Source organism: Gloeophyllum trabeum (assembly GCF_000344685.1).
Source record: "Gloeophyllum trabeum ATCC 11539 unplaced genomic scaffold GLOTRscaffold_00018, whole genome shotgun sequence".
NCBI classification, from domain to species: Eukaryota; Fungi; Basidiomycota; class Agaricomycetes; order Gloeophyllales; family Gloeophyllaceae; genus Gloeophyllum; species Gloeophyllum trabeum.
Window position 1 is genome coordinate 463469 of NW_006920427.1, and position 22495 is coordinate 485963.

At 54.9% G+C, this 22495-nt stretch overlaps 9 protein-coding genes across 9 annotated transcripts; 4 read left to right on the top strand and 5 right to left on the bottom strand.

The window, feature by feature from the left end:
• Positions 1–755: 755 nt before the first annotated feature.
• On the top strand, positions 756–1429 carry GLOTRDRAFT_96808 (uncharacterized protein; the record flags this gene model as incomplete). The annotated part of the gene is made up of 2 exons (XM_007872581.1): positions 756–1199; positions 1271–1429. The coding sequence occupies 2 exons, from the start codon at positions 756–758 to the stop codon at positions 1427–1429; spliced, it is 603 nt and encodes a 200-aa protein (XP_007870772.1).
• A 1108-nt stretch (positions 1430–2537) lies between these two features.
• On the top strand, positions 2538–3756 carry GLOTRDRAFT_49780 (DHH phosphoesterase; the record flags this gene model as incomplete). The annotated part of the gene is made up of 5 exons (XM_007872424.1): positions 2538–2687; positions 2750–2984; positions 3036–3076; positions 3127–3312; positions 3370–3756. 5 exons carry the CDS (start codon positions 2538–2540, stop codon positions 3754–3756), a joined length of 999 nt encoding a protein of 332 aa, XP_007870615.1.
• A 104-nt stretch (positions 3757–3860) lies between these two features.
• Positions 3861–4906, bottom strand: GLOTRDRAFT_49832 (HAD-like protein; the record flags this gene model as incomplete). Its single annotated transcript, XM_007872430.1, has 5 exons — positions 3861–4003; positions 4053–4541; positions 4603–4668; positions 4742–4789; positions 4849–4906. 5 exons carry the CDS (start codon positions 4904–4906, stop codon positions 3861–3863), a joined length of 804 nt encoding a protein of 267 aa, XP_007870621.1.
• A 451-nt stretch (positions 4907–5357) lies between these two features.
• Positions 5358–6439, top strand: GLOTRDRAFT_133637 (uncharacterized protein; the record flags this gene model as incomplete). The annotated part of the gene is made up of 3 exons (XM_007872582.1): positions 5358–5823; positions 5871–6085; positions 6143–6439. The coding sequence occupies 3 exons, from the start codon at positions 5358–5360 to the stop codon at positions 6437–6439; spliced, it is 978 nt and encodes a 325-aa protein (XP_007870773.1).
• A 2861-nt stretch (positions 6440–9300) lies between these two features.
• Positions 9301–11911, top strand: GLOTRDRAFT_141363 (uncharacterized protein). Its single transcript, XM_007872583.1, has 4 exons — positions 9301–9461; positions 9514–9882; positions 9988–10919; positions 10980–11911. The coding sequence occupies exons 1-4, from the start codon at positions 9407–9409 to the stop codon at positions 11598–11600; spliced, it is 1977 nt and encodes a 658-aa protein (XP_007870774.1). The 5' UTR covers positions 9301–9406; the 3' UTR covers positions 11601–11911.
• A 372-nt stretch (positions 11912–12283) lies between these two features.
• On the bottom strand, positions 12284–13160 carry GLOTRDRAFT_66622 (uncharacterized protein). Its single transcript, XM_007872584.1, has 3 exons — positions 12943–13160; positions 12754–12883; positions 12284–12697 (listed from the first exon to the last, which is right to left on the bottom strand). The coding sequence occupies exons 2-3, from the start codon at positions 12756–12758 to the stop codon at positions 12325–12327; spliced, it is 378 nt and encodes a 125-aa protein (XP_007870775.1). The 5' UTR covers positions 12759–12883; positions 12943–13160; the 3' UTR covers positions 12284–12324.
• Positions 13161–15420: 2260 nt separating this feature from the next.
• GLOTRDRAFT_133640 (uncharacterized protein) lies at positions 15421–16537 on the bottom strand (the record flags this gene model as incomplete). Its single annotated transcript, XM_007872585.1, has 3 exons — positions 15421–15930; positions 15983–16112; positions 16185–16537. The coding sequence occupies 3 exons, from the start codon at positions 16535–16537 to the stop codon at positions 15421–15423; spliced, it is 993 nt and encodes a 330-aa protein (XP_007870776.1).
• An 812-nt stretch (positions 16538–17349) lies between these two features.
• Positions 17350–18824, bottom strand: GLOTRDRAFT_66623 (uncharacterized protein). Its single transcript, XM_007872586.1, has 3 exons — positions 18384–18824; positions 18185–18314; positions 17350–18129 (listed from the first exon to the last, which is right to left on the bottom strand). Exons 1-3 carry the CDS (start codon positions 18695–18697, stop codon positions 17629–17631), a joined length of 945 nt encoding a protein of 314 aa, XP_007870777.1. The 5' UTR covers positions 18698–18824; the 3' UTR covers positions 17350–17628.
• Positions 18825–20855: 2031 nt separating this feature from the next.
• On the bottom strand, positions 20856–21861 carry GLOTRDRAFT_133642 (uncharacterized protein; the record flags this gene model as incomplete). The annotated part of the gene is made up of 3 exons (XM_007872587.1): positions 20856–21426; positions 21474–21697; positions 21757–21861. The coding sequence occupies 3 exons, from the start codon at positions 21859–21861 to the stop codon at positions 20856–20858; spliced, it is 900 nt and encodes a 299-aa protein (XP_007870778.1).
• Between the last annotated feature and the right edge of the window lie 634 nt (positions 21862–22495).

A 22495-nucleotide genomic window follows, 5' to 3' on the forward strand; every position in this document is an offset into this window, starting at 1 on the left:
TGTTAGACTACCTGTGTCCACCTTCACAAATAAGTAAGGCCCTCCTAGCGTAGATAGCATCCTAGGTCAGGGCAGGCTCTTAAGAGCGGGGATGCAGAGAGACGTAGGCTCGTGTCCACCCTGTTGTACCGCTATTGAAGGGAGATTATCTCTACAACGTTGATTCTGCCTCAATATGTTTATCTGAGTCTGTTGTAGAAGGTGAGAGAGGGTGGTTACGAGCCTAAGCGAGACTTTGGTGTGGCAACAGCGTGCGAATCAAAAATCACGTGATGGGTAGACGATGTGGCTGCATCCAACCGCCATTCCACGACGTAAACGGCGACCACAACCAAACCCTCAGTCCATCTATCAATACCCCGCTGAAAACTGTGTAAGGATTTACAGGCACACTCAAAGGCTGACAATATCAGCCATGGGTCAATACTGGATGATGTGGGTTACCGAACTCTTTCGGACTGAGGGCCTCTGTACTGACCCTTGGTCCCCTTACGAGCATAAATGTTGATAAAAGGAGAGCGTGGCACGGCTACGGGAAGATATTTGAATTCATAGCTAGACCGGGCACTGTAAACCCGCTACTTCACTCGCTAATGCCCCCATCACAAGATTGGGAGCTTGAAGAACTTCATAAACGGAAGTGCGCTCGCGCCACAAGGCGAGTCCTTTCCCTCTCATAGAATAGTCTGTAGTCTGAGCTACGATAGTTCTATGAGCCCGGAGGCTGGTCTAGGACGGCCACGGAATTACTCGACATGATTTTCGAGGCCATAGAAGACTACAACGACATAGGCTGTCTTTGCGTTACCAATGCGACACTTTGGACGATTGGATACAAACATTGTCGACGCATGTTACAGAGACTGACAAGCTGGCAACAAGATCGTATCCTTTGTCTCGGAGACGAAAGTTGGGACGTACCCGACGGCCTCCTCACACACGAAGAAGGGCAAGAAGTTCAAGAATATGCAATCTCCAGAAGCTCATATGACGATCCCGACTGCGTGGAGCTCAGCTTCGTTGCAGTCGATCTTTATGAGCAGGAGGGTCTTTCCGATATGCGGAGTATATCTCAAGGAATATCTGGCCCACATGGGCTCCGTCGATATTTGGAACAGGAGGCTTTACGACTGCTCTTCAAACCTGTTTACTTCCATGACAAACTATGGGTGCTTTGTAACCTGTCCAAGCGGGAATTTGTGCGCGCCGAAACCATCATGAATGACGAGACGATCGGCAAGAAGCTATACCTTGGCGAGGCACTCATCAGCCGCATCTGCTGGTCAAGCCGTTGCTCCCAGACAAGAATATCCATCGTGGCGTATGGGCCGGCGATCAATTCACCATTGTGATGGCGGAGGAACTTGAGGAACGTTTCGGAGACGAAGAGCCGTGGAAGGACGTCTCGGAGGAAATTGTGAAGGATTGATAACCCTTTATCGGTCATATTATGTCCCACAGTGGCCCGCAAAGAGACGCTGAAGACTCGTGGTCTAATGGGAACTCAAAACTAGAATGCGGAGGAAGACATCGGCCGGGAATACGCGGAATGATACTAGGTGGGAGGCAGTCTAGGGTGTGCTAAATCGTTTCTTTTCCTTCATTTCGTATCTTGGCGTTCGCAGATCCTAGTAAGGACTACTGTTTGGGGATCTCTATTGGCCAGATGACTATGTATGCATAGCATTCAGTCGTAGCGCCTACTACTCCTAGTGTGTCTGTCTCGCAGACCGGAATGAACTTACGGAGGTAGAGGTGAATGCAATAGTTCTGCTGATCTGTCCACTTCTGCACTATGCATCGTCAAGAATCTATTCGCCCTTTGGGAGGTTCATCGTCGCAACTCCGGTCTGTTTTCACAGGCCACCATCATGCTGGCTTCATTAAATCCTCAGGCCCGTATGGAATGATTTAGGAAGCTGACTAAAGACGCTCTGTCTACGTCATCCGCCGACTGAGTACCCTTCAAGTTACCGAGACACAGTGACGAAGTGCCTTCCGGTTGACGCTAGGCTGACAGGTATAAGGATCGCTACACTGTCACCAAACACGCGAATTCAATTGATAATTCCACTCGCTACATCTCGTTGCCGGCTGTATCTTGCCAGAAGTATCAACAAGAGTCTCTTACCTCCGCGTAAGACCACCACTCTTATGTCTTCCACGCGGGGAAGGATGAAGTCTACTGCCGCTATGCAAGGCAATGAAGCAAATGGTCTACAAATGATACGACACTCGTCGGAGTCGCCGACAATGCAATGGCCTGCACAAGAGAGGGCCCTGGGACTCGCTGGCAGCTTTCTGAAGGAATGGTGAGATTCTGCTTTCTCTCTCGACCCCTGAGACTTACCGAAGTCACGCATAGTGCCGCTGCCAAGCAGACTACTCTTATCGTGCCCGACAAAGACGCGGACGGGCTCAGCGCGGGATGCATAATCCTCAGAACTCTGCAGCTTCTGGGATTAGGAAGAGAACACATACGGGTGCACTTCGTGGCTAAGGGTTCGAACGTACACGAAGCGGAAGAGCGGCAACGAATGAAGGCATATAATGCCAAGTATGCCATCGTCGTCGACCAGGGTTCACGACCAGGGCCATCTCTCATTCCAAGACAGGACGGTGGCGAAGACGTCAAGACGCTGCTACTTGACCACCATGAAAGCGACGAGTTCCCTGAAAACACACTTGTAAGTGAAAACACACTTGTATTTAGGATTAACGGCAGTCGACCGACGAGAGACAATTGTAGGTCCTTTCAGCTTGCAGACATGAGCCGGTAGCAACTTCTGCTACTTTAGCCTATGTTTTATGCCTTCCGCTACACGACAAAGTCGCCGCTAGATGCGATTACCTATGTGCCATGGGGACCATCGGAGACCTGGGAACGTCATTCAAGTGGGACCCGCCTTTCCCGGACATGAAGCCATGCTTCAAACGCTACACCAAGAAGGCCATAAATGAGGCTGTAAGCCTGGTCAATGCTCGTGAGTCGTTCTAGTCCGCCATACACAAAACGATGACTTACGATACCCAAGCTCGTCGCACTGCTCGCTTTGACGCGGAATCTGCCTGGGATGTGAGTGTATAACGAGGATATCAGTTAGGAAGCGCTGAGCGTCGATTGAGGCTATTGTCGCATCCACGTCTCCGGGGGACATAACATCTCCAAAATCCCCGCACACCCGTCGTCTTCTCGAGGCCCGTGCAGAGGTCTATGCAGAGGTAGAACGGTGCACTCATGTAGCGCCTCAATTCTCAGGTGACGGCAAAGTTGCTTTGCTGCGTATATCAAGCCAGGCACAAGTCCACCCGGTATGTTACTGCTGAACGAAGCGGTACTGGTATTATTGACCTCAGGAGTACTTGCAGGTAATCGCGACTCGATGGGCGGGCCATCTGAAGTCTCCTCGTCTGCAGATAGTGATGGCAGCAAATACGGGCTATCATCCAGGGACAACGCACTTCTCCTGTCGCATCGCCCGCCAAGCGCGGGCTGCCGCGAATGTGGACATCATCGCCATGCTGAAGGCATATGCAGACCGGGAACCGGGTCTCCGCGAGGCGATGGGCGAAAATTTCGCTAGAGGCCACAAGCAGGCGAGCGGAGGAATCGTGAAGACCGAACATTTCGAACGTCTGTGGCAGGTCATGGTGGACAGCATAGATACAGCAGCGAGGGAGCGACCGCCCCAGAAACGCCAGAAGAAGACAGAACCGGGGCAGCAAACGCTGACCGGGTGGCTTGGGAAGCCTTAGTACAACACTCACGGGATAATATGATACTCCGTGCATTGTTTGTTTATGTACGCCAAAGTGACGGTGGTATATTGATTACAGTGACAGTTCACCAACTGCAGGGCCTACGCAAGGGCATCATTGTCGTATGGCGGCAGCCCCCACTGCTCAGGAACGAAGGCTTCGAGTGACGGTAGTGTTTGATCCGGTCTTTCTATATCATCAGGATACGGGAGGCTCGCCAGATTTGGGTCGGGAACCCAGACCACTGTGGACATTTTCAATGGTGCCGTAGCAACAGACCTGTTAGGACGTACCGTTCATCCCAGCTCTCTTGCCCGATTGTACTCCTGGGATCGCGTCCTCAAAGACTAGTCCTTTAGCGCGCTCGGCGCGCTGCTCGGGCGTTGCAGATTCCCCTGCACCCTTTCCTACGTTCCTCCCCAGCATTTCCCTCGCGGCAACCAAAAACCCATCCGGGGCAGGTTTGCCGTTGATCTTGCCGCCGCCTTCAACCTTCAGTATATCATCGTCTCCACATACCACTTTATTGCCGAAGTATCCGAATATTTCTTTCTCCAGGTGAGACGTTTTCATGTTGAAGTTCGCCCGTCTCGTGCCCGTGGAGATGGCAATGGGGATGCTATGCTTGTGAAGATGTTGCACGAGACGAATGATCCCGGGGAGAGGCGGAACAGTAGGCCAGAGAGCATTCTGGAGAACATCACGCCGCTTCAGATATTCTTCGATTGTTAGAGAGAGTCCTGGGAAGAAGGAAAGGAGGTGAGCGGCAGCTTCACGTTCAGCTAATAAGACGAAATTATGCCCATTAATGGTGACAATTTCAAGAGATGGGAAAAAGCATACGTTTTCCCATTAATCCTGCTTTTATGTCCCAGGTCATTTGGACGCCATACTCCGCGAGGATTTGATCTAAGCGAGTCGGATCGCGTATATCAGTACAGAAAGCAGGACCAGCGTGACACCTTTGAGATTCCCCCTTTACACGCACTTGTCACTTCGGTGTATATCCTCTCGGAATCAATCATGAGTCCTTGAAAAAGAGTCTCATCATGGTACTGATGACGATACAAACGCGAGATCTTGATGTACCGTCTAAGTCAAAGATGGCATACTCGACCTTTGGGAGTTTCTGTACTATGGTCGCCATTTCAAAGGTCTTATTCAAAATCCCGTTACGGAGACGTAGGTACTGGAAGGACTGCCGAGGAGGTAGAAGCTGGCTAAGTGCTAAGCGCGATGAGCCAGTGTATAGACTGTCGTGGGACCCATCTGAGATCTGCCTCCATTTACGTAACCTCGTGGTTCTTAAGTAGAACAGAGTATCGTCTCTTTCGGGTCTCCGGCACCAGGTACCTGCTCCCAATACGATTATCAGCGTCTCCGACGACCCATCATGATTATAATTGTACAAGCATAGACGCTGTGAGACAGCCGGAAATCAGTCCGACCTGCTGACATCAAACCCTGGCTCTGCCATGTCATGGGAAACATCTATACTGAGAGTTGCATGGCATTGTTCATTTTTTGGACTGGAATAAAGCGCAGTAAACCCTGCTTTCTGTTCCCTGTCAGGCTCCAAAGTGCCCCAGGGCGAACTCATGGCTACCAGCTCTGTCCAACACGACGTCTCCATCCGAGTGACCAGTCATTCTCGCAGACTAAGGCGGGTCTCTGGACAGGCTTCCATCAAGTCCCCACCGGTTTCAGAAAGCAGAACCCCACGACAGGGTCGTGCTATAGGCTACCCGCGTACAAAGGCCAGCACAGGGTCATCACAAGGCTACGAACCAGACGACGAGGCATCCTGCGTCGCTAGTGTCGAGAAGGTTCGCTCGTGGCAGGAGCGCCTAAACAGACCGAAGGGCGGCAAAGGATGTATCGGAGAGCAAGAGCGGGCAAATGAGCATGCAGACCTTCCTCAGGGTCTGCAACAAGGAACGAACCCGCGCCCTTCGTCTGTGCGCAATTCGACTGCAGCAGTAACTCGTATGGAGTACCCCCAAATTGAAACTACGAGTCGAGCGGAGGATGTTCGACCACCCTCAATCTTCCCTACCGCAGCCAGTGAGCCCAAATTACATACAGTAGACTAGAAGGCTGACCATGTACAGATGAAGCAGCTTTTACTGGAGAGATTGCGAGGACATCACAACCGCAAGAAAGAGCGGCAGCCGATAATCAGAGCACATCCTCGACACATCGGTCAAGTGAAGTGGGGAAACCCAAGTCCGCGAGGAATTCCATAGGTGACTGTCGCATCATCCTGCCGCCATCACCCTATGAGCGAGAGGTCGTGGTGTATCCTGGCGGGAAGATGCGAGTCACGGTGAGGGTAGCCTTACATTGGTCGGGACGGCAGCTCACACACTCTTCGACCTGACAGACCAGTCCACCACCACCACCTATCCGCCGTGCCCAAGCTCCCCAAGGGCCAATATATGTCCTACCGTCCCCTCGGCCACGATCACATTCCTTCACGGATCCCAACCGTGCCGCCCACGGTGCAGCGCCCCAGAGTAGGACAATCACATTCGCAGATGATACCCGCCGGCACCATACCCTTCGGCGATCGTCTGTTACAATCCATTCGCCACAGGCCCCAATCGTTATTCTGCCCAGTAACCGACGTCAAGCTCGCAATGCAGGACCAGTCCCAGTATTCACATGGTATTCCATATGAGGGGCGGTGAACTGGGGCGGTCGAAGCAGGACCGTATTTCTCAGCGGTATCTGGGATAAACGGGGATTGCTGCAATATGTTGCCATCCGTGAGATGCAAACACAGAAGCTCGTGTCGGACTTTGCAGCCATTGCCCAGAGATAACCTTGGAACATGATATACTTACAATGACGCACCCTATCGGACATTCACTGTAGGCCCTAGGAACATGTGTGTAGCCTGCGAGATGTTCAGTAGAGCAAGGACGTGACTAGACCAATAGAGAGTTCTACCATGTAATCGAGGATCGTGTCGGCCAAGGATTACCCAAGTCCAGCAATATTCAGAACCTCGATAGCGCCACGCCGACTTCACCTCGACTGCTGCGGAATAGGTAGCGACCGAGTGGCGTCTTGAATTGAACACCAGGACGAGGCACAACAGCAGGTCCAGAAGCTATGACTGAGACGCAAGCCAGTGTGATTGGACTGGGGTGGGTGTACCCATCGCGACTGGCCACAGCCGCTCTTATACAGCATCTGCAGATGCGGATATCCAAATAGAAGGGCGACCATGGTGACATCGGAGACGAACAGATGATCATCCGCGTGAACTCGCGGCATCTCGGACGTGGTGATCCTGGGGTCGTCAGTAAGGACTCAGTGATACATCTGTACTGCCTCCCACCTGCCTCACACCCGAATCAATCTCAACCACTACTGTGGTCTGTGGGGTGCTACTCTGCCATTACCGACGAGGGTCGGTGATTCTTCGAATAAGAGACGGACAGATGGCGGCGTGCCTGACAACCCTCGCAATGAATCTAGGTCATCGTCGATGCATCATACAGGCCGATACGGAGGGGTGGATCACCGTCGGAAGCAGACCATAGCATTCATAGCCGGGAAACCAGAGGTCGGTGGTACACTTGATGTAACGCCGGGCTTCTGACTACAAACCTCGTACCCGTTCAGAATGAAGCATCTCGACGGAAGGCAGCCTAATACAGCACACTTCACGTCTGCGGTGGCACCCTTCACGGCGCGACATGCCACCCGAATCCGCTCGGTGAGCCGGGACCCACGACCACAACCCCGATCTGACGCACGATGCCATCGATTTCGCGTAGATACCGTACCGGCGCGCTCGGTCCTGAAGAGGCTGTGACACCGCGATATTCGAGGGTGCTGTTCTTGGGTAGGACACGTTTTCTGGTAAAGCATGTTTCTGTACCCAAGGAGAGATGAGGGGTACGATTTTGCTGGAATGTCAGGCGGTCATGAGGAGGACGAGCTGCGGGGAAGGGAACAGTGTCGTGGCCTAAGCCATAGGCAGTCCTACCCAAGGTCGAGGATGGTACAGGATCTTGCAAAAGAGCGCCGCGACTGTATTCGAAGACTGGCAGCTTCACAGTTAGCCAAAAAGGGCCGGCCAGAGAGACGAATCATCGTATTCTGAGTGTTGCGAATGTCGTCTACCCGAGAGACGAGAAACCAGGAAGTCAGACGGCGTTGCCGACGTGCTACGAACAAGTGATTTCAACCAGTCTTCCTTCGACCCAAGGCTTCTAGCGTAAATCCAGTTCGTACGCTAAATTTCGGCGCCTTCCCGAACAGCGTCATTCCAGACTCTTAACTCCGTTCAGTCGAGAGCTTATCCGCTGGCCAGCGCCAAGGTTCGAAGGCTATCAAATTCATTCAGCCCACCTAGAAGTGTCCGTTGTTAGAAGGATTACGACCGTCACCAAGGGGTTCGCGTTTCACTGGCGCCTGAAAGAAGATCTAGGAGGGGAGCGAGGAAGCACCATATCAAGTACAAGGCAGCGGGAACCCAAGTCAGAGTGGGTATGTCACCGGACTTTGGAAGGAGTTTCGGGTCCAGAAGGCCCGCGCGCGGAGGCCTGTCATTCCTCGGAATGCAATTTCTTGAAACATAGTCGCCGATTACGAGAGGGGACTTTGCACGAGCGGGGCACGAGAGGCTCGGAGGCATATCGATAGAATCCCGGACCCGTGCGCGGAACAAGGGCGCGCGCCTTGCCAACCGGCCGGCGGCTATTCCAGTAGTAGATCTTGGACTATCCAAAGCATGAGCGCTCCACCAGCCTATTTCCGACATAGCAAGCGGTGCAAGTGGTGATTAAGAAGGCGGTGTATTGCGACCAGTTACTTGTCTCCTGAGCTTTGGATGATCAGCGTCGAGGACACCCAGAGTGCTGATCAGGCGTCAATCATGATAAGACGCGGCCCGCGTAGATTAAGCTTGCGGAACAACTCCCGTGCCACCGGACTTGGGTGAGTTGTGTGAGCGTATAGGTCCACAGGCCTCTAGACCGGGACCATGAATTTCTTCATTTCGCCAATGGGGGAGGGACGCCGGACCCGTGTCCGAAGAGAAGTTCTGATTTCGAACTCGCGTGGCCCTAGAATGATGAGGGACGAGGACAAGCTCGCCATAGGTGGGCTGCCAGCACGTGGGACTCCAGGAAGGGCGAGTACAAGGTTCTTGCCTTTTCCGTCCACAAGCAAGTCGCCCAATTCGGGGGGCGAAGGGAAGGAGGGAACTGAGACCTCGAGCACCAGCCGCAGCCCGTACGAGCATCGAGGAAGCCTCTTCTGACTTGTGGCATCCACCGAGACCAGTGCAGTTGCAAAGATGAGAGCAGGAAGCTCGGATGCAGGAGATGGTGGTGGTTAGAGGCAAGTGGCGGGGAGGGCGGTCGCGCGGCAACGAGCAGAGATTGATGTGGCACGCGGTTCCCGGGGTCTCAGCCCGAGCCAACAGAACGCGAAGTCCGACAGAATTCATCAAACTTGTACCTAATCCTTATCCTGGGACGGGTCAGGCGTAGCGAGTGCCCGAATATAAAGTGCAGCACAATACACGCCCTTATTGTCTCTCGCCGCCCTTCTCTCTTATTGTTCTCGCCTTTACGGGATCCCGCCACGTTCACTCTGGCCTGCCTGCCCGCCCTCGGGATCCACTACGATGCCTCCGATTAGAGTTTACAGTCCACCCCGCCGCAGATCATCAACAGCCAGTGGTACGCGCTTTATCCTTGTTGTTAGTGTCGGTGCTGATGACACTCTACGCAGGTGTCACCACTGTCCGGGCTGGGTCCTATGGCTTCCGCTCACCGTCGCCACCAGCACTCAACATCTCCCAACGACCCGTCCAATTCGCGCCAAATGTAACGCCGGGAACGTACCTCGCGCCCTCTCCGAGCCCCGAAGCCGACCGCCTCTCATCACACTCGCCAGTCCAGCCACTTTTCCCGCCAGCGTCGACGCCATCGGACGCTGCGCCACGCCAGAAGAGACGGCAACCACCGGGCAAACGCCTTTCGCAAGGCTACATCCCGCGGCCGCCGAACGCGTTCATGTTGTTCAGAGCAGCGTTCGTGACGCAGAAGCACGTCCCCGGTTCAATTGAGACGAGCCATGGATCGCTATCGAAGATCATCGGTGAGTGTCTTCTCTGCCACATCGGTCGCGATCGACGACTCCGGCTATTCCCGAAACTCCTCATTGTGGCACAGCTCTTTGCTCACAACCTTTCGTGTGGCGTAGGCAACTGCTGGCGCGCGCTCCCTCTTGAAGAGAGAGCGATCTGGGAAAAGAAAGCGAAGGAAGAGAAAATAGAGCACGCGATAAAGTACCCTGGCTACCGCTTCAAGCCCGTGCACAAGAAGCACAAGAAACGGGACGAACCCAAGAAGCCAAAGGCCACCGACCTCGAGGAGCGCCGCTGCGAGGAAGTGGCGCAGCTCTTGCTAGAAGGCAAGAAAGGGGAGGAGCTCGCAAAAGCCGTCCGCGAGCTCGACGCCAAGTACCAGTCGCGCAAGCCGTCTTTCCGGGAGCCGCAACTACAGCCTCCGCCACAACCACAACCTCAAGCACAGCAGTACAACCCCCACGCGTGCTATCACCCCTCTCAGTTCTCCCAGCTCCCGCGCCGGTCTTCCTCGGTGCCGCCGCCAACCACGATCGCCCTCCCGGCCGCGCCCTTCCTCTCCATCTCGCGCGGCCACTCCCCCGTCCCGTCCATCAGCTCTGTCTCCATCGCGCGCTCTAACCGCGTCTCGCCACCCAGTAACACTTTCGACACCGACGCCCTCAACGCAGGGAACTACCTCCACCAACGCCGCGCCTCGACCGCGCCCCCGATGGACCTTGGCCTCGAGGTCGACGCCGACGGCATCGCGAGCCTCCCGTGGCCCATGGGACCGAGCGACTTCAGCTACCGCGAGACGTACCTGCGCTACCAGGAGCTCCTCCAGCACGGCTACCACGGCCAGTACGGCTGGCGCTACTCGCAGACGCAGATGCAGGAGCAGCCGATGTATCAGGACTGGATGCCTGAGCCGCAGTATGATAACCGCGAGCCGAGCCCGGTGCCGGAGGTCAATACGGCGCTGTGGGAGCCTGGGTGGTCGTTGCAGTGTGATCAGAAGCCTCAGCCCGTCCAGAACCAGGCGCCCACCGAGAGGCGGGATAGCTTCGTGAGTCACTCGTACTGCGACTTGTTTAATTATCCTTCTAATCTCAAGCCATTCTGATAGGATATGACACACGTGCTGAAGTACCTCCCAGACAAGCAGGGCCCGTCCGAAGAGCCCGCGTCCGCCTCCAGCTCGGCCTCATACCAGTACCCCTCGCCCTGGGCCGCGCAGCAAAACCAGTCCGGGCCCTCCTCGCACTACTCCTCCTCGCCCGCGCCCTCCACCGTCGACTCGATGGAGGCCAACTGGGCCGCGCAGTCCTCGGGCAACTCTCCCGCCTCCATGTCCTGCACGCTCTCGCAGGCGCAGGTGTCCCCTGTGTCCGTGCACGCGCCCCGGCCGCAGCAGGCGTGGGGCCTCGGGCTGGACTTCTCGCAGCAGCAACAGGTGCAGCAGGCGGAGTACGTCGAGGTAAGCCCGTACGATATGGCACCCGCGCCGCAGGAGGGCTATGACGCGAGCCAGGAGGGATATGCGTTCCCCGCGCCGAAGACCGAGCCGCAGCCAGAGAGCCCGCTGTTGCAGGGCTACGTGTCGCCCGTCGATCTCACGCAACAGCAACACCAGCAACAGATGTACGACTGCTACGCCCAGGCTGTGCACGCGGACCCGAACTCCGTCGCGTCGGGCACTGTGGTGTACGAAGAATATCACGACATCATCCACGACAACGTCTACTAAGAGCCGTCTACATCGCATCCGAATTGCATCTCATTTCTTGCCTCCATCATCCTAGCCCTAGCACCGGATTTTAATCAGCGCAGAGACAATCAGTTATCGTCGTGGCGTCCTTATACAGCGGCCCACTTTATTTTGGAATGGGGTTAAAGATATAACTATCTATTCTGTCCGTGTCGTTGTCCGGGGGTGTTTTCTGAACGCGCTCCCGAGACGCTACTGTAGCACTAGCTATACCTGCATCGCTTCTTGTCGTCTGTAGCATTGTATCATAGCTCTATATGTTATCCAATAGATCATATGCTTGTCCCTCGTCATTAGGCGAAAGTAAGTAGTGCACTCCAGGATATCAACGTGATTAGGACTGGTGTTGGTGCGAAGGCATCTACATCTAATGAGAGTCAAAAGCCATAACGGCGCCTAGTGCCAGTTCAGAGGAAAGCTGGCACGTCAGATCAGGATGAATCAATGTATCAGAGCTTCAAGTCCGTGTTAGGCTCGCGCATCGTAAGTACATCATACTGGTATACATAAGCCTGTGAGTGCAAAGTTCAAAACAGGGCACGACCCAACACGAAGAGCATCCACGCCAAACTGACGAGCCCGGACAAATGCTGATCAGGCCGCGCCCCTACCGCAGAGCTGTATGTCCCCGTCGTTTCTGGTACATCATCCTCCTGCGGATCCACCAGTGGCGCTGCGGCGCCAATGGTCTCGTTCACGCACGTCAGGAACGTCGTGTTCGCCCAGGCCGGGATCGGTGCGTCCGGTACACTCGAGTTGGCGAGCAGCGCGGCGGTGTTGTTGTACCCGTCCAGCGTGAGCACGATGCTGCTCGCGCGGTAGTACTGGATCGCCTGCTCGGGCTTCGGGGCAGTGGGTGCCGAGGCGTTGTACGACTGCGGCACAGAGACAAGGTCGTACGGCGGCCCAGGCGCGGGGAGAAGCATTGAGGTGCAGTTCGCCTGGATGGAGGAGATGAGGGAAGCGACGGTGCTGTTGTCCGCGAGGATGTGCACCGTCGTGTTTCCCGAAACGGAGTGCAGGGTGCCGTCGTACATTGGTCCGCCGGGGTGGGTCGAGTCGTCTGGGTCACCGTACTAGTGAGGGATGAGAATCAATTATTGTCAGACATGGATGAAATAGCGGTACTTACCTCATGATCGTATAGGTACCCCGCGCCGTAGCCTGCTGAACCGCCCCAGACTACGGGCCAGAAGTAGAACGGAAAACCACGACCACTAACTCCGCGGCCTGTGATACCGGGGTAGCCGCTACCATAAGTGCTGTGATCGACGGTAGTCAGAACTCAATTTCGGCAGCCTGTACAGTTGAACACGCTCACCGTGATCCGTAAATATCATTGCGCGTCCCGCCGCCCGCGCTCCTCCCTGCGAAGGCCTGACCCGAGGGTATAGTGATAGGTCGGCTGTCTCCGCTACCGTATGCGCTGGCGGACGACCTTCCACTCCTGCCAGGAATCGATCCACCCGATAACGGAACAGATGTCCCAGTCGACCCAGCGCTCCCGGGAGTCCCTCGTCCTCCACCACTGCCTGTGCCAGACGATGTGCCGCCGCCGCCACTACGTCCGCCGCCGCTGCCACCCCCTCCGGTGCCTCCGCTCGACCCTTTGCCTCCTCCGCTGCTGCCTCCGCCTCCGCTACGTCCGCCGCCGCCTCCGCTACCGCCACCGCCGCGAGAGCCACCACTGCCCCCACCGCCGCCGCCGCCAGCTCGTTGTGCTAGATCGCGCTTACTTGTGGAGAAAAAGGGAACGTACATGTTAATTCAAGTCGGCAGGTGAGTCGAGCACAGACTCGCAGGCGCATATTTATACCGTAGCTCCCTTCGAAGGAGACCATATGGCGTGCCGTGTATCATACTGAATAGCATTCGCATAGCATGCTCCGTCATTTTCTCTGAAATTTGGTAACGGTTTGTGGAGAAATACGGATGGACGCACAGCCTTCGACATAGCGTGAATCGTGTACAGTACATATCGCGACGGCACGCGTACGTTGATTAACCATCACATACTGAAATCACGTCGATTTCCACACTCGTATAGACGCTGCCAAAGCTATTACCCTTGTTGCACAAACGCGACTTCATTGACCAAGTCGAGGAGTCACGATATAATACATAGGAGACAATGCAAGTTGAGTCCAAGGCCTTGTTGTCCAAGGAGTGTCGGCCCGATGCGAGCGGACGCCAGCAAAGGCAGGTGACTAGGTTCGTGGCAGTTCCTCCCCTGATACTGTATGTCCGGACTCTTAAGCGCATGTTATGAGTTTCATAAGTCCATTATTTCATCTCCATGCCACTGCTTGACTAGCATCATTGGAGGAATGTTCAAACTGAATGCAGCCAGCGTGCCAAGACGACTGCACGATCCCAGTCAGAACATAGCAGCCTCGTACTGCAGCTGGTTATACTTGTCGGGCTGAGAACGCTCGCAACAGCTACTTATGGCTCCACATATCCGATATCGCGAAAGAAGAAACGAGATACCAAAACCTAGAGACAATATGAAATGGGACGCGATTCGTTCATCTATTCCAAACGGTGTTACGAGGCAAGCCAGTGTGGAATCCCTGGAGATGCCCGTCGCTTGTCGGATTAGCCATTGCATTAAAGCAGCAGGGCCTTCGGCTCCTACGACTAACCCTCTGGTTGCACACTGTCGGGCTTGGGTTTGACGATTTTACTGTCTCCTTGGACGTTGCGGGCAGCGGATGCAATGCTTCTTCCCCGCGGTCCTGGCTTTACACCGGGAGCTTTCGCAAACTTCCCTGCGCGCTCCAAGGACCCATACTCGAGACCTTGCTTCAACTTCCATGACATCGTTCCATAGCGTATATGTCGGACTCGCCATACATCGACCAGACCTCATCGGCGGCTCTTCCCCGCGTCCGTGAGAGTTTACGAAGATGTCGACGCTTTCATTCATGTTAGGTTTACAGCTCCTCAAGGCCTCTAGTCAACGACAGATCGTCCGGATCCTCTAGCATCGGGCACAGCGCTACAAGATCTCGCCCCCTCGTAGTCTCGAACCTTTCTTTTCTCTGGCACGAGAACTCCTCGTAACATATTGAATACTTCGACTCCCATCACTGACCGTTCCTGCATGATCCGTTGAAGTCGCCGGAGGCGCTCACTTCGGTGAACGCAGGTATGTAGTCGACGGACGGCGACAGACGAGGGGCCTGAGACTAACCTACTAGTACGAAGAAGGGTCAGGCGACATACCAAAAAAGGCAGGCATGGCTGTGGCTTTTGTGGCTCTGTCATCGCATAGCACATGTTATGGCAGGAACGAGCTCTACTTACCGAGCCTTCTTTTTCGAGTCAAGTACCAATGGAATATTGTGGAATTCTGCATGAACGGCCATCGGGCTCAGTCATTTCATTATGGTAAAAGTACCGCTGCAAGTCCGTACTTGAGTCACGGTCATACGATACGCCTAGCTGCTCCCTCCAGAATTGATTCGAAGCTGATGAAGAAAGGAAGAAAGAAAGTACTTGAGTTCACGCAATCAGAGCTGCAGCGTACACACACACCCAATCTAGTCGCACTCGTTGAATATCACACCACCCAATTTTGCACAATACTAGTTTCGTTTAACTTTTCAAGCTCGAAAAACCATATCTAGGGAGTGCTCTCTTTTCTAAGGATTTCTCGAATCACAACGGCAGGCAAAGAAGCATTTGATTAATTTCAAGGTATATGATTCGGGGTATATAGGTTGATATACCTAGAGCCTATGACTGTCGGCTTCTAATTCGACTCCAAAGCCGCTCCTTGACTGGGAAGACGCACTCAAATCAACGTCCACAACAACCACACCAGACAGACAAACGCAGTTAAATGCTGATCTGGCCACCCCACTTTCGTCGCGCCAGCAATTGCGCGATCCTCAGACTGCGGGTCCACCAGCGGCGCGGCCGCCCCAATCGTCTCGTTGACGCATGTCAGGAACATCCCGTTCGCCCAGCTCGGCACGGGCGCGTCCGGCATGCTCGCGTTGTCGAGAAGCGCGGCGGTGTCGTTGTACCCGTCCAGCATGAGCACGATGCTGCTCGCGCGGTAGTACTGGATCGCTTGTTCCGGTTTGGGGGAGATGGGCGAGGAGTCGTTGTACGGCACGGGCACCGCGAGATCTGAGTCCAGTGTAAGGAAGGAGGAGCAATTGACTACGATGGAGGAGGCGAGGGAGGTGACGGTCGTGTTGTCAGCGAGGACGTGGACGGTCGTGTTTCCCGACACGGATTGCAGGGTCATGTCGTACATCGAACCGCCCGGGCGGCTGGAATTGTTGGGTTCTCCATACTGGCGGTACGAGGGTCACTCTGCGAAACAAGGGAGAACTGGAAGCACTTACTTCGTTGTCGTGCAGGTACTCTGCACCGTATCCCACCGCCCCGCCCCAAACCACGGGCCAGAAGTAGAAAGGTAATCCCCGTCCATCGACTCCGCGGGCTGAAATACCAGGATAGCCACTCCCATAAGTGCTGGGTATCAATGATAATCAGAACCCATTACTCTGCTGCGGTAATGATATTTGAGCAGAAAAAGCGCCTCACCGTGTTCCATAGATGTCAGCGCGCGTCCCGCCGCCCGCGCTCCTCCCCGCGAAAGCCTGTCCTGGGGGTATAACGACGGTCCGGTTGTCTCCGGCGCCGTACGCACTCGCGGTCGTACTTCCGCTTCTGCCCGGTACAGGTCCACCGGACAATACTACGGGTACGGAAGACCCCCGAGAGGCAGACTGCCCCTCGCCGCTGCCGCCGCTTGATACTTTTCCACCACTGCTCGAGCCGCCCTCCTCTCCACCACCGTCATGGTCTCCCTTACTACCGCTGCTCTTTCCGCCCCCGCCACCCCCCTTTCGTCGGCCTAATTTGCGCCTGCTTGCGTGAGGACGAGGAATGTACATGTCGATTTCAGCAGGTGAATGAGGGAGGACTCGAAATCGGGCGCCATAGCCAGCATTTATGGGGCAGATGACATCCTACGGTATCACGGACTCGTTGACGTTTGCATCGCGCTTTGCTTGATGTACCTTGAGATGCAGTCATCGTCCGAGGAGGACTGAGTGCATCTGCACAGCCTACAAGTCCGCAACGGTATGGTATGCAAAGAGGCCAGGAACAGTAATTTGATTAGCCATCACGCACTGATGCCACAACAATGCGTATATAAATACATTGCGCATCGATGTTGCATCAGGACGTCCTGCTTCAAGTTTTCAGCTGTCGTGTAGTTGATGGGCAACTTGACGGTGTCGAGCGGTGCGAACTTGCCCACTGCATTTTATTCCAAGGGCACTGACATAGAACGCACTTTACTGTGTTATGAGATAAGAGAATGATCGTGAAGAAATATTTGAGGTACTTACAGGCGCAGAGGAATTCGAAGGAGTGGCTATATATAGGAAATAATTCCATCATAGGAAAAGAACAAATATAGCCAAATAAACGCGGTGCGGCTGTGGCTTTGTGGCTTTCCCTTCATGCATGCCGAGTGTCGGGAGAAGTTATGGCGGGGGTGACCCTCGAGGGACAGTCTGCCGCGTGTATTCGAAGTTAAGGTAGCCCTAGGTGAGGCGGACGGACGGCGGCCCATCTCGAGAGCAGAAACGGAAGGAGAGTCAGAACCGTGCGGCACCACAAATTAGTTCTCTCGACGCCTGGAGCTCGTGCAATGCCTGTGCTTCAGCGAGAAGAGCGACGGAATGCCGTGAAATGTGCAAGGCAGAGCATACCGCGGGTATGCATGTCACGTTGAGGGTAACATTGAACTCCTACTCAATTATACGTTATGGAGCACAGTCTGTAACTAAGTAGAAACGTACGAGAGTAACGGGTAAACGTACATTATACTCCAGAAGTAGAACCGCAATCGTGAATAGAACATGGGTACGATGAGTACCGGCATAAGATAGCATCGCGAGGTCATTAAGAAAGCACCTGAAATGCAGGCGGGGAGATCCAGAGAAAAGGCGAACAATGTTACTCACATCTCCACTCAAAATATAACGTGAGCCAAGGTCCACAAAACCCACCACATCCCAACGACGCCCACAACCTGCTGGTTCGCCCCCGCCCACCGCGGTTCCCCCGCGCTAATCAACGGCGCAGCCAGCCCGATCGTCTGGTTCACGCAGTCCAAGAACGTCCCGTTCACCCACCCCGGGATGGGCAGGTCCTGCTGGCTCTGCGTATCGTTGCCCCCGCTGAGCGCGGCGGTGTCGTTGTACCCATCCAGGGTCAGCACGATGCTGCTCGCGCGGTAGTACTGCACCGCCTGCTCGGGCCGTGGCGAGCTCGGGTCGGAGTCGTTGTACGGCACGGGCTGGGAAATGGAGGAGGTGAGGTAGGAGGAGCAGTTGGACTGCACGGAGGAGAGGAGGGACACGACGGTGCTGTTGTCGGCGAGGATATGCAGCGTTGTGTTCTGCGAGGCGGAGGGGAGCGTCGCTTCGTACATAGGTCCGCCTGGGCGGGAGGAGTTATTGGAGTCGCCGTACTATAAGCCAATCAAGGGTCAATAGCGGGTAGAGAATAAGAGATTGGGCGCTTGCCTCACGGTCGTGCAGGTATGCGGCGCCGTACCCCAAACCTCCACCCCATACTACGGGCCAGAAGAAGAAAGGGAAACCAAGGCCGCCGACTCCGCGGCTCGCTATGCCTGGGTATCCACTGCCATACGTCCTTCAGAACGGGTCCCATCGCAGAGTCAGTTTCGGCACATCACACGATCTTCGACAATCCAGCACACACCTCGACCCATAGATATCGTTCCTCGTCGCCCCACCAGCACTCCTGCCGGCGAACGGCTGACCAGCGGGTATAGTGATCGCCCTCCCTCCCCCGTTCCCATACGCAGTCGCTGTGCTCCTGCCACCAGGGACGGAGCCTCTCAACGGCACGGACGACGTCCGTCCTGCACTCGAGCCCGAGCCGCCGCTCGACCCGGTGCTGCCTCCCGATTTGCCTCCGCTGCTCCCCCCTCCGCCCTTGCCGCCCCCGCCCCCTCCTTTCCTTCGGTACAAGTTGCGCTTGCTCGATGGCGACGAGATGAAGGGCACGTACATAGCGAATCGCGGTACGGATAAATAGGTCCTGAAAGAGCAGGCTTCCGTCTGTTGGGAGTCTTTGTCACGAGTTTATATCGGGACGGATGTCGGCTGTGTCGCTTGCTCTGCGTACTGTACGTCGAAGTGGATCGCGCGATGGCGGACCGAGCTCAGGAGCATCATGCATGTCCCGCAGAAGGCACTGCCCCTCACGTTCGTAGCCGCGTCACCGGCATGTGCAGGAAACCGCTGCAGCATCCACTCGTGACGCAGACTCGGAAGCGCCGACAAAGTCGCAGGCTCGGAATATCTTCACAGCTTCGAGGCACGTTCCGTATGTTTAGATTCCGCATACGTATGTTTTGCTGTGGAATGCATATGCATTTTGGAACATTGTATGGTCATCTGTCGCAGTCTTCTCACTGTTATAGAGACCAACCGCCCTACAGCCTTTCCGGAAGGGGTGCAGATGTGTGGCGGACACAGACATTACCCGTATTTTTCTCGCGTTAACACCAGTTTGCCGCTCATTGTTGGTAGGAGCTGGATGGAGCTGCGATGACCACCGGGTATGCAGTACATCGCCGCCTGGTGTAGAAACTTGAGTTTAAGCTTTATATGCTCGACTGAAGCCTCCAGAAGCGGCCTGCTACAGGGATGTCGACAGTGTTATGGGCACCCCGGTGCTCCGATAACCGTCCGAGAAGTATCCCAGGCCTGTCTACAATGAGACGCTTGAGGTTGGTTTCCAACATGCATCAGCGCTCAGTGCTCGGCCGTGAGGTTGGGAGACGTATGACAGGTATCCCGTAAAGTCACTCGCCGTCTTCCTGACTCCGTATTCCTTCCTCGACTAGAGCTCAGTGAAATACCCTGAGTTCTTGGCAGCGGTTAATAACAAGCTGTAATTAACAGGTTAATTACTTGTCAATATCTCAGGGTCGGATTTCCCTTGGTTAATTACCCTGAACCGGGTATTCGGGATATGGTTGTCCAAGGAGACTCTGGGCAGTGTCGGGGTGTATCTGGTGTTTCGTGAGCGACTACAAGCCACTCTACGGAGGACGAGACAGTTGTGCCACCTACTGTCCAGGGAATGAGGTTGTTTTCGTCGTGTGCTAAGCCTGGTCTCTCACGCTGCTCGATGACTTACTCCTCACAGTACTGCTCCTACGAAGGCTTTCAAGTGCTCCAAAGAGAACATGTCTCTACATTTATTGAGGCCTTAGGGATGTGTTTTACGAGCACCGACTCGAATGTACTGTCGAGGACACGGAATGTGGCCAAATGTGGCCTTTCGGTTATTGACAATGTTAATTACATGTTAATAACTACAATTTTTGTTAATAACGTTGATAACGCTGTCGAGAACCCAGCGGAGAGTAATTCACCGAGCTCTATCCTCGACCGACCGTAATTAACCATACATGTGGCGTACAGGTTTCCCCTCGCCCCCTGATACGCTACATCCTAGGGTATACAGATACCTGCATTCTCGAATCACCTGCTGGCCTCATGGATGCGCCGGCCGTCTCTGCGTTGAGCCCATGCCCCTCCTTGTCGAACAACCAGGCGCTGCAGACAGCTTGGGCCACCGGCTCCCCGTACTTCGACACTCCCTCGTCTACGCGCGCTGCATCGTCTGGTCCGCATGTCGGTATGGCTCTCGCCAGGACACTGGCCGTCTCCTCTTCCTTGGCCTGCACCGCCGCGCATCGACCCGTATTCGATTCCAGTCACCCTCCGTCTCAAACGGCTGGGTCCTCGGATACCTCAGATGGTCGGGACCTGCTACAGAGCCCAGTCTGAGTGGGTCTCCACAGTTCGTGTCCCTGACGTGACTCCAGCGGTGCCGGGCTAGATCTCGTCGGTCTCTAACCCCGGGGTGTGGGCTCAACAAGGACGCCCTTAAGGGTAGGTGTGAGCGTCTTTATTTGCGTGCGCGACGGGATGGGATGGCTCGTCCAAAACGTACATATTGCCTTGCTGCAGTCTATGGTCAGTATGCGCTGGGCTCAAAAGATACTGACAGGCTTAAATCATTGTCAAACATGGACAAACAGAGGGCAGAATCTGTCCCGTCGCCGGTGCATGATCAAATCTTTCCTAGCTACAAGAACCACCACGGGTACCCTCGGAATGCGGGTCCGCGTGCATAACGATGATGTCGCGGGAATTAATGCATGACTTCACCAAAGCTATCTTCGAACCGGAAACCCCTGCGCCTCGCCAACTCCCGGAACATAGCCCACATATCTGGTTGCGGCACGCGCAATGTCGACCATTCGGCATGCCATTCTTCCTGGTCGAAGCACACCACAGCCAGTTTGGGCGCGTGCATAGACGATAGGTTACCCAGGAAGGCGTGATAAATGGGCTCGCGAATGTCCTTTCTCCAGTGCCAGCCATGGCACCCCAGACCAAGACGCTCGATGTTGGGCAGCGACAAGCCCGATGGGAATAGATGTACCAGATGATGAGTTACCTGAGGTTGGGCATTGCGTCGACGAGGTCCTGAACTGAGAACTGAGCATGCGTCAGGTGGGGGGGGGCTTGCGGAGAGTGAGGTGCGTGAGCTGAGAGGTGAGCATTGCCAGGACTTCGGCGGGACGGAGAGAACCAGCTCCCGCAGAGCCTCGAAGCGGTCGATACCGGGGAGAAACGGAGAATACAGCGAGGAAAAGTCGTGCGAGAGGAAAGAAAGGTTCGGGAGAACGAGAGGCGGGACGGGCGGCAGTTCGCCTGCGCTGCAGCTATGTCCGTGTTCAGAGGATACTGACAGTCTTTCACAAACTTGATGACCTGCAAGCAGGGTGATTGGTTGAGGATTGAACGGAAGTCTTCCGGGCTGGGCGAGGAACCCACGTCGGTGTCCCACCCCACTACACGCAGGGACGTGCTGCAGCACGCCAGGGCAGACAGCATGCAACGCGGAGCGGCGTCATCGTGCTTGCCGCGCAATTTGCCGGGGGCTCGATCCCTGGTGCGCACAGTAAAATTCGCGAGATTTGGAAGCGCCTGAATAGTTTTGGCCAGAAGGTCGAAGGGGTAGACGCAATGTATCGGCCGGTCCGTACGGCGGAGGAGCAGACAGAATCGTAGAACGCAAGCTCGGAGGTGTGCGGCACGGCCGGGATTTTCTCTTGCAAAGAGGGTCCGATGCAGGCGCCGGATGCCCACATCCTTTACTGCCACAACTACCCGGTAAAGGATGAGCGTCGCAAAGTGATCTCCAGAGCAGGCAGACGCGCATCAGCGCACCTTTCGTCACGGGACCCCGCACCCGAGTGCGTTTGAGTGTTTCCTTCTGTGATAATTGAAAGGGGTCTGGCTGTTTGTCTCTAGGCCTACACGCCCAGTCTAAAAAAGGGTTTCGGCAAGGTCAGACGCCAGACCCCACCAGGCCCTACGCGTGACATCGACTCGATATAAAAACCGAGGATCAACTTGGCCTCTACTTGACTCGTATGTCGAGTCAAGGTCGGAGTCGGTTATCAAGCTGACATCCGGGCTGGACAACGAGAAAGCGGGTTTTCTGGCCAGCGGGCTTTCACATTTCATACAGCTGCTTGATTTTATTGCTCCTTGCATATGAATAAGAAAATGAAGCATATATTGCAATGCTATCTACAGACACTGTGTATATACAGTACATATAATCTTGTAAATACCAGACTGCCTGTCGCAGTCACACCTATTAGAGCCCGCCTGCCACAATGAAACAGCACATTCTGGACGTGATCATGAGCATAGACCATAATGATATTACAATACACATACCCGATTCACCCTGACCCCAGATGCACTCCACCAACC